The sequence below is a fragment of the Rhinopithecus bieti genome, unplaced genomic scaffold (genome assembly GCF_001698545.2).
Source record: "Rhinopithecus bieti isolate Rb0 unplaced genomic scaffold, ASM169854v2 scaffold_18466, whole genome shotgun sequence".
Lineage (NCBI taxonomy): Eukaryota > Metazoa > Chordata > Mammalia > Primates > Cercopithecidae > Rhinopithecus > Rhinopithecus bieti.
In genome coordinates, this window is record NW_016809319.1 from 1251721 (window position 1) to 1262160 (window position 10440).

General features: G+C 42.7%; 2 protein-coding genes across 2 annotated transcripts; one reads left to right on the plus strand and one right to left on the minus strand.

The window, feature by feature from the left end:
* Nucleotides 1–1427: 1427 nt before the first annotated feature.
* On the minus strand, nt 1428–3152 carry LOC108540153 (histone H2B type 1-N). Its single transcript, XM_017889152.1, has one exon. The coding sequence runs from the start codon at nt 2250–2252 to the stop codon at nt 1872–1874; it is 381 nt and encodes a 126-aa protein (XP_017744641.1). The 5' UTR covers nt 2253–3152; the 3' UTR covers nt 1428–1871.
* LOC108540151 (histone H2A type 1-H-like) lies at nt 2547–8188 on the plus strand. The gene is made up of 3 exons (XM_017889149.1): nt 2547–2961; nt 6277–6442; nt 8153–8188. The coding sequence occupies exons 1-2, from the start codon at nt 2577–2579 to the stop codon at nt 6318–6320; spliced, it is 429 nt and encodes a 142-aa protein (XP_017744638.1). The 5' UTR covers nt 2547–2576; the 3' UTR covers nt 6321–6442; nt 8153–8188.
* Nucleotides 8189–10440: the final 2252 nt, after the last annotated feature.

A 10440-nucleotide genomic window follows, 5' to 3' on the forward strand; every position in this document is an offset into this window, starting at 1 on the left:
AAAAAAAAAAAAAAAAAAAAAAAAAAAAAAAAAAAAAAAAAAAGTTTTCATTATCACACACTTATGTATACTTATTCTGTATAAGTGCTTCTATATATACTTCAACAATGTATAATTTGGTTTTATGTTCATTTTACTGTTTTTTGTTTTGTTTTGTTTTTTAAGAGATAGGGTCTCACCATGTTGTCCAGGCTGGTCTCAAACTCGTGAGCTTAAGCAATCCTCCCACCTCAGCATTCCCAAAGTGCTAGGATTACAGGCGTGAGGACCATGCCCAGCCATGGTTTTACTTTTGAGTTTTAAAAAATGTTATTATATATGAACCTTCTGAGACTTATGTTTCTAAAATTCAACCAGGTACTACTGTGTGTACCTCAATAAATGCATTATTTGGACCATGAACATGTAGTTCTCTCTAGTATTTTTATCTATTAAAAATAGTATATTTTCCATTCTCATATGTCTCCTGTTGCATGTGTGCAAAATATTCTCTCATGTAAACATCTAGGAGTCAAACAGTTGGGTCACTGGAGTACACTTACTGGATAAAAAATACTATCAAAAACCTTCAGCAAATACAATTCGATGTGGAAGAGTTCCCACACTGATTCTTGGCAAAGACCAAAATACTTTTAAATATGCCACTCCTAAGTGTTTAAAATGAAGACACTCATTCTGATTTCCTCAGTTGGGGTGGGGAAAACAATGGAGAACAGCCCTTCTCCTCTATTTTTTTTTCTTTTAAAATTTATTCCAATTAATAGAGATACAGTAAATGCAAGTGACACAGATAAGAAAACATGGAGCAGATCCTAACAGAAAAGGTAGGGAATAGAAACTATGTTCATAAACAGGAATTCCACACAAGAGAAATATGGGAATGAGTAAAACGGCAAGAATCCTCCAAAAAACCCGCACTGCCAAGAATTTTCCCAATTAGAACACTCACCAGAGAAAACAGTGGTCAAGTTTCAAACTGCCCGCGCAGCGTCGGGATTGGCCATCGACATCAACTCGGCCCGATTGACCTGTACGATGCTGTAAACTGGGTTCAAACTTTTTTCTGCTGCCTTTCTATCTTAATATTTAGCAAACCCAAACTGGGAACAAGGGAGGAGAAACAGCACCACTCTCAAAATAAACAAGTTTAAGTCGATTTGTACGTTTCTGTGTGTGCCAACTGCTTCATTACTAAAGTATACATGAAGTTTAGGGACAGAGCGCCGTAAACAGTATGGATATTTTACCAGTTGACACTTAAATATTATATTTTATTTGGGGTCAACAGGAATTGAATTTTCCCTTTACTAGGTTTGTCTGATGATAAACCTGATCCTTCTTCAGATAAAACATTGTCTCAAGCGTTGTTGCAACATGCAGTACACTGCAGTGCTAATTAATTTCTTTTTTCTTTCTTTTTTGAGACAGAGTTTCGCTCTTATTGCCCACGCTGGAGTGCAATGGCCCGATCTCAGCTCACTGCAACCTCCGTCTCCCGGGTTCAAGCCATTCTCCTGCCTCAGCTTCCCGAGTAGCTGGGATTACAGGGGTCCTCCACCACGCCCAGCTAATTTTTTTGTATTTTTAGTAGATACGGGGGTTTCACCATGTTGGCCAGGCTCGTCTTGAACTCCTAACTTCACGTGATCCACCCGCCTCGGCTCTCCAGAGTGCTGGGATTAGAGGCTTGAGCCAAAATTAGTTTCTAGCAAGGATAAAGTAAGGAATCTTGTAAATCTTCTTTGTAACAATTAAGAAATATCTGCTGTAAGAAAAGTGAGTGCCAGCTCTCTTTAGGAAGACTGAGTGGCTCTGAAAAGAGCCTTTGGGGCGTGGGCCGAGACTGACCCAACGTTCCGCGGTGGGCGGGCTCACTTGGAGCTGGTGTACTTGGTGACGGCCTTGGTGCCCTCCGACACCGCGTGCTTGGCCAGCTCCCCGGGGAGCAGCAGGCGCACAGCCGTCTGGATCTCCCTGGAGGTGATGGTCGAGCGTTTGTTGTAATGCGCCAGGCGGGAAGCCTCACCCGCGATGCGCTCGAAGATATCATTGACGAACGAGTTCATGATTCCCATGGCCTTGGACGAGATGCCGGTGTCGGGGTGGACCTGCTTCAGAACCTTGTACACGTACACGGAGTAGCTCTCCTTGCGGCTGCGCTTGCGCTTCTTGCCGTCCTTCTTCTGGGCCTTTGTCACCGCCTTCTTGGAGCCTTTCTTCGGGGCGGGAGCGGACTTTGAGGGTTCAGGCATGGCTGGTAGTAACTACCGGAAAATTGGAGAAAAAACGAGAAGAAAGTCGGTAGCACTGTCTACCTACCGCTTATTCCCTGCTTCTTAACGCAAATGGGGCAGACAATGAAGGTGTGCGTTTAACTAGTGGTGAGTCCTGGAAACGTGTATTAACTTTGTCCAATCAAAATAAGTGTTTTTCAAAACCGCAATCCCATTGGTTAAAGCGAAACTGTAATGTTAGCCAATAGCATAGCTTAGTTTTCGTGCCCGTATTGACTATAAGTAGCCGAGCCTTAGTGTTGGGTCAGTCTCAGGCACACTGCTGATTTGAGTGTTTTTGTCATGTCGGGACGTGGCAAGCAGGGCGGCAAAGCTCGCGCCAAAGCTAAGACCCGCTCTTCTAGGGCGGGTCTTCAGTTCCCCGTGGGCCGAGTGCACCGACTGCTCCGCAAGGGCAACTATGCCGAGCGGGTCGGTGCCGGCGCGCCTGTGTACCTGGCGGCGGTGCTGGAGTACCTGACCGCTGAGATCCTGGAGTTGGCTGGGAACGCGGCCCGCGACAACAAGAAGACCCGCATCATCCCGCGCCACCTGCAGCTGGCCATTCGCAACGACGAGGAGCTCAACAAGCTGCTTGGTAAAGTGACCATCGCCCAGGGTGGTGTTCTGCCCAACATCCAGGCCGTGCTGCTGCCTAAGAAAACTGAGAGCCACCACAAGGCCAAGGGCAAGTAGTGGGTCTGGAGTATTGCGTTACTCATACCTCGGTCCAAACCAAAAAGGTTCTTTTCAGAGCCACCTACTTTTTCACCAAGTAGAGCTGTGTTCCACAGTTTTATCCGATGTCGAGTCATCTTGCAATGGCACTGGAATGCTGTATAGAGATGAAGCAAAACCAAAGGGCTTTTACACCACATTGTTTTGAGATAGAAAGCAGATATGGAAATATTCAGGGCACATCAAGAAATTTAGGCGCGGCAGCTCGCGCCTGCAATACAGCTGAAAACAATAGGAAAAGTGAGGCAAGAGGATAACAAAGGGAGCTGAAAGTTGGTTAGAGGGCTGAATAAGTAAAAGCAAAGGGCAGAACTAAGGTGGACGGGCGGGTGAACAAGAAGCGAGATAACAAGCAGTGAACCTTTTGCAGCCGAAACAAAGGTGAGATAATGTGAGCAAGGACCTCGTGGCCGGCAAGATCTGGAACAAGCCAGTAAAAGGCAGCTCTTCAGAGATGGGCATGCGTATTAGGGAGGAAAAAAGTATCCTTAACAAAAGCCTATATGATAATCAGCTACTTAAGGTTCTTGCATATGGGCTACATATCTTGCATGTATTTAAGATTATGAGATAGAGGTGATGCACAAGCCACAGAAGCCAAAGTAACTAAGCAACAAACCTATCAATAAAAGGGCAGATACTGGCTATAGATTAGGCGGCACTGGGAAGAGAAAAACACGCACACACATAAAAAGACGTAAACTGCAACAAGCTGATGCTGATCTCATCTCGCAGAGGTCAGTGCGCTCTCCCCCGCCGAGAGTGCTTAATAAACTTTTGCTGCTTTGCTTTGCTATCTGTGTATGTGTCGACTAGTTTGCTCCTGGCACCAAGAGCCTGGAACTGCTTGGCACCATCCGGTAACACAACCACTTTGGGAAGCCGAGGCGGAAGGACCGCTAGAGCCTTGATGATCGAAGTCAGCCTGATCTTTACAAAAGTAAAATAACAGACTGTGCCTGGCGTCTCAAAGCCTGTAGTCCTAGCTACTCGGGAGGCTGAGACCAGGAGGATCACTTGAGCCCAGGAGTTCGAGGCTGCAATGAGCTATGATTGCACCACTGCAGTCCAGCTTGTGTGACAGAGCAAGAGTGTTTCAAATGAACCTAGTGTCAGATACTTACTTTCTGTATTACAGAGGACTGAAAGCTAGCTAAATAATAGTTTTCAGTGTACCTGGGTTCCAGAGATAAAATTGGTAAACTAACCTTTGCTCCTTGCTTGGGCTTTTAGTTTATACTTCATAAGACCATGGAAGCAGAATTTGGGTATCTGACCCTTCTGCAGAATTTAGGACCCCATGTGCGTTTGGCCTACCTATTTGAGTTCAATTGAATCTTTCTGAGCACCTATGGTGTGCCAGGCACCCTTCTAAATGGGGATACAATATTAATCCAGATACATAACGTCTATATCCAAAAGGAGTTTCAAATTGACTTGGGCAAAGAATACATGTCATAATGGACTGTTTATGTAAATGATGGGAAAGAGCTGGGGTTAGGGTGTGAGATTACGTTAGAAGGTGTTACTTAAAAACAGTATGAATGATGGACGTTGTAAGTCAGGTTTTTTATTATATCATGGTCATATAGTCCTGTTCCTGTCAGTTTTTCCTGCTTCCTTTCTCTCATCAAGATCACTCCCTTCCTCCTCAGATCACCAAGTCCTCCTAGCTAGAGAGGGCCTTCTATTCCTCTCCACCTAAACTTATATAAGCTACTGTGTTCCTCATAAAGACATGTTAATGAAAACGAATTTCTACAGGATCTCTAGTCCATTGAAATACATTAATTTTTGAGTCTCTGCACACATTTTTATTTCCTAGATTTAAGTCTTAATTGCAATCGCATACAACTAATATTTCTTGGAATAAAACAGCAAACACAACTGTCATAAATATTACTTTTTTTAAAAAAGTTATGATTATTTGATGTTGAGGACTCCATCCTGATTTCAATGAATTAATTCATTCGTTCCCTTTTAAAATGTCATCTGCGTTATTTGTGTGTATAAATTTTCAATAATTGTTTCTGTTACAACCATCAATATAAAGTAAATGATACAGCTCCATAGAAGGCCTGTAAGATTTTGAAATTAAAATAAGTTTTAAATAAAATATGCTGTCATGATCATTGAAGTTGATGATAAAATTATTCCATTGTTTCTATTTCTCCCAAGAACCACCATCTAATCATGAAAGCTAGCTAAGTAATAATTTTCAGAGTTCCGGAGTTCCAGAAGTAAAATTCTTTAAGCTAAACAGCTTGTAAAGTAACTTTTGCTTTATAATTATTATAATTTTTGGTGTTATTTATCCTAACTCAATGTACTCATAATCAAAACACTGACAAATGCAAACTTATGTATTAAGTAAAATAAAATATACAAGTGTGATATATCATTGTTTATAATTCTACATACACATGTAAAGAAAAATGGAGGAGCTGTTAAATGTGTAGCTTCAAAGTAAGTAAACTAGAGGAGGCAACATAAAGATCAGAGGGATCCAAGGGGCAAAGAGCAATTAGGAAGTTTTATAGTGCCTTATCACTTTATGGTATCATATCATCTGTGAAATATTGAATTAAATTAATGTCCTTACTGATTTGGTGCCCTCTGAAGATTCGTTGAAAAATCAGACATGAGGCAGATTAATAGAAAAAAAAGAAGACAAATTTACAATGTGCATGGCGAGAATCAGAGTGATTGCTCACCCCAGAATGTGGTTCAGAAGTTTATACACCATCCTAGAAAAACAGTTTGAGGGAGGGAGAAGAGGAATTCATTTGAGAGGATTACTAGGAAGAATGAATGGATCAGGGAAAAGAAATTAAATTTCTACCTTATCTTGTGAAATGAGCTCTTCAGGTGTGATGACATTTGTCTTACAGGGATTCAGTTTTGGTGAGTCTGGATAATAGGCAGATAAAGGTTGGGGAGGGGGAGAAGGTCTAAGAGACTTTGAGGCTTCTGCAGTTCAGCTTGTCACCATGCCGTAGTTTGGGGTATTGGTTTCTGAGCCCCGACATTGATAATGTGCACTAAAAATAAATATTTGTTATTTAAATTAACTACTTAATGCATTATACATAATTAGATTAATTTATGATGTATTAACATATTTAAAGTATAATATAAACATAAAATATTTGTAAATTAGTTATAAAGAAAAAATTACTTATATTAAATAGAGGTTGACTTTCTGCTTGATATTTTATGTACATTATCTCCATTGTTGTTTTTTATTAATTTTTCTTTTTTTTAGATGAAGGTCTTGTGATGTTGCCCAGGCTGATCTGTGACTCCTGAGCTTGCACAATCATCCCACTCCTGGACTCATGCAATCCTCCCACCTCAGCCTCCAGAGTAGCTGGGACTACAGGCAGGTCACTGAGCCTGGCCTCTATTAATTCTTACAGTAACTCAAAGAGGTAAATACTGGAGGGGCTAAGGGATGTTTCACAGATAACCAACTGACAAAAGGCAGGATAATGGGAGAAATTTAATAATGTGCACAAGGGAGAATTACAAAGTGATTACCCCAGTCCTCAAAGGGGTACAGGTTCTGTAACTTTTTTCATAGGGGAAGGAGGAGATGGGAAAGGTAGACAATTCCTTTGAGGGGCAATAAAAGATTGTTATGGAGAATAAATGGACCACAGAAAGAAATTAGCTTGTAAATAATTGTCTTCGTAATTTATGTATTTATTTTGAGATGGAGTCTTACTCCATCACCCAGGCTGGAGTGCAGTGGCATAGTCTCCACTCACTGCAACCTCCACCTCTGGGATTCAAGTGATCCTCCTACCTCAGCCTCCCTAGTAGCTGCGAACACAGGTGGGCACCACTATACCTGGCTAATTATTTTTTTTTTTAGACGGAGTTTTACTCTTGTTACTCAGGCTGGAGTACAATGGTGCAATCTTGGCTCACTGCAACCTCCGCCTTCCAGGTTCAAGTGATTCTCCTGCCTCAGCCTCCCAAGTAGCTGGGATTACAGGCATGCACCACCACCTGGCTAATTTTTTGTAAATTTTCTAGAGATGGGGATTCACCATGTTGGCCAGGCTGGTTTTGAACTCCTGAGCTCAAGGGATCCACCTGCCTTGACCTCCTACAGTGCTGGGGTTATGGGGAGGAGCCACGGCATCTAGTATGTCTTGGTAATTTAAATGAGACTGAGAGGAAGGCATTATCTTGAAAAATCCATATTCAGTCTTCTTTTCTGCAATGAGATAACTAGGGAGGGGATAGAAGGCAATTCTGTTTCTTTTGTTAAGAAATTTTCTTGGTCCGATTAGGACAGGTCAGAGTTCCTTTGCATGTATAGGAAAGAGAAACAAGACGAGGTTAGAGGGGCTTTGATTCTAAAGCTTAATTCTGAGGCCTTTCAGTGTTCAAAAGCGCTCAGCATGCCCAAGAACCACATTTTGGGGAATCATTCTGTACCCCAACAGTACCGTCAGTATCCTGATCTAACTTTGTAGATGAGCAAAGATTTAAAGAGAATAAACAAGTCACCTCGTGTCTGATCGGTAACAAGTCAGCTCAAGTCTGATAGGTAAACATTTAAACTAAAACCAAAGTTTTCTAATTCCAGAGTTTCAGCTCTTAACTACTTTGTAAACAAAGAATTGAATACTAAGAGATTATATTAGAATAGTTATAGGAGTTTTATAATTTTCATAGGGGTTAAAATAATTTCAGAGTGGCCGGGAGCAGTGACCTCACACCTGTAATCCCAGCACTTCGGGAGGCCAAGGTATGTGGATCATGAGATCAGGAGTTCAAGACTAGCCTGACCAACATGGTGAAACCCTGTCTCCACTAAAGATACAAATAAATTAGCCGGGCATAGTGGTGAGTGCCTGTAATCCCAGCTACTCAGGAGACTGAGGTGGGAGAATCGCTTGAACCCGGGAGGTGGAGCTTGCAGTGAGCCGAGACTGGGCCATTGCACTCCAGCCTGAGTGAAAGGACAAGACTCTGTTACAAAAAAAAAAAAAAAAAAAATTCAGAGTATAACCCTGTATTTACTAATAAGAAAGAAAATTAAATATACGGAAACAAAGTTGTTCCATAATGGTTGATAACAAATCTTTAATTGGATCATGTAAAAGTGTCTTTTTTAAAACCTACAGGCGTCCAAGTGCGGTGGCTCACGCCTGTAATCCCAGCACTTTCGGAGGCTGAGGCAGGCGGATCACGATGTCAAGAGATCAAGACCATCCTGTCCAACATGGTGAAACCTGGTCTCTATTAAAAATACAAAAAATTAGCTGGGCGTGGTGGTGCATGCCTGTGCCGCGCTACTCGGGAGGTCGAGGCATGAGAATTGCTTGAACCTGGGAGGCGGAGGTTGCAGTGAACCGAGATCGCGCCACTGCTCTCAAGCCTGACGACAGAGCGACACTCCATCCCCCTCCCAAAAAAAAAAACGCCCGCCCCACACACAAAACCTACAAACACCAATTTTCTAGTTATAAGAACTTGTTTTAAGGATATTAATTCTATTCCAAATAAGTCCTAACGCTAACGCAATTATTATCAAAATCTCGAAGAGATTTTTATTCAAACTTCACAAAAGGTCTCCAAAGTTGCCCAGAAACCTTGGTGAAACAGATTAGGAAATTTGGAAAGGAAATAATGAGGAGACCGGCAGTACCAAATCAAGGGACCTCTAATTCAATTTTAAATATTAATGTAATAAAAATTTAAAGTTTGGTGTAATCATACAAATTTCAATATTGGTCCCAAGCATAGAGAAAAAATAAATTTATTTTGAATGTTGAAAACATTATTCTCAAAATACAGCGGATTAAAAAATTGCTGGGGAACTGATTAAAACTGTATTGATAATTCCTAAGAAAGACACTATTTTATCTCTTTAATAGAAATTGATTAAACTGTAATCAATATAAGGAGGTTACAAAACGCCATATACAACACTGTATACATTTTCTTGGAAAAATATGTGCAACTACTTTGCAAAATACGTTATTAACTAGCACTTGTGATCTCTGTGTGATGGGATAACAGGTTGTACTTTCATTTCTTGTCCTTTCTTGTGTTGCCCACAGCATTGATGTATATCTTCTGCATGTTATAATCTTCGGCGTTCAAAAGCAATTTTTTAAAGCCTTATAACTGGTAACAAAATAACTTGCACATTACAAAATTCAGAACACGGAAACAAGAAGCCCGCCCCTTTTTTTCCCCTATTCTCGGTTTGGCCCTTTCCGATTCCCCTCCCCCCCGCACCGGGTTTTTTTTTTTTTTTTTTTTCGGGACTTCCCCGCCGACTTCCTTTCAGGTTCTCAGTTCCCGCCCGCCAAACTGCGTATAAAGGCGCTGCCTCAGGCCCAGAGTCCCTCGCAAGCGTTGTGTGCCGACTCGCCTTGGCTCATCAATAGTCCCGGCCCGCGCAAAGGCGGAAAGGGTCTGGCAAAGGCCCCCGGGCGGCTAAGCGCCAAAAAACCGCAAGGTGCTGCGTGACAACATCCAGGGCATCCAACCAAGCCGGCCATCCGGCGCCCTTGCTCGCCGCGGCGGCGTGAAGCGCATCTCCGGCCTCAAATCTACCGAGGAGACCCGCGGGGTGCTGAAGGTCTTTCTGGAGAAGCGTGAATCCGGGACGCTGTGACGCTACACGGAAGCACGCCAAGCCGCAAGACGGTCCACCGCCATGGATGTGGTTTACGCGCTGAGGCCGCCAGGGTCGCACCCCCTCTAACGGTTTCGGCCCTCGGCGGTTAAGCCTTCCTAGTCTATCCATAAAAGGCCCTTTTCAGGGCCCCCACTTTCTCATCTGAGGAGCCGTGATGCATTGTTTGCCCAGATTCTCTTTACTGTTTGTCCGCACCGCTGAGTTTGCCCTATCGGAGCATGCGTCCCTCCCTAGTCGCTGTAAGTAGGTATCGGTCACTAATCGCTTTCCAGTACCAGTAAATGCAAAACAATACAGCTTCTTTCAGCTTTCAGGTATTCCAGGGCTTACTGACATGGGGTGTCGCGCAGACCGTAGTGCAGTGTCATGGCTCACTGTAGCCTCCCGATTAGCTGGAACCTCGCGCTCGCCACCACGCAACGCTAATTGTTTTTCCAAAGACCGGGTCTGCGTATGTTTCCCAGGCTAGTTTCGATATCCTGGCCTCAAATAATCCTCTCGCCTATACCTAGTGTTGGCATTACAGGAGTGAGCCACCACACATGGCCACGATACTCTTGTTGAGGTTTTAAAGTTAGTTATATTTAAGTGCCAATTTTCGCAGTATAGCTGGGGAGGAAAGTCAAGCAGTTGTTACGTTTCTGGCACTGTAAACCCAACTGCTGAACACAAGACCTTCTTATGCAACAACCTTTAATCTGTGAACCGTAAATAAGTTTAGTTTATCGGGTTTGGCCCAATTCTTGAGAAAGGTGAGAATTT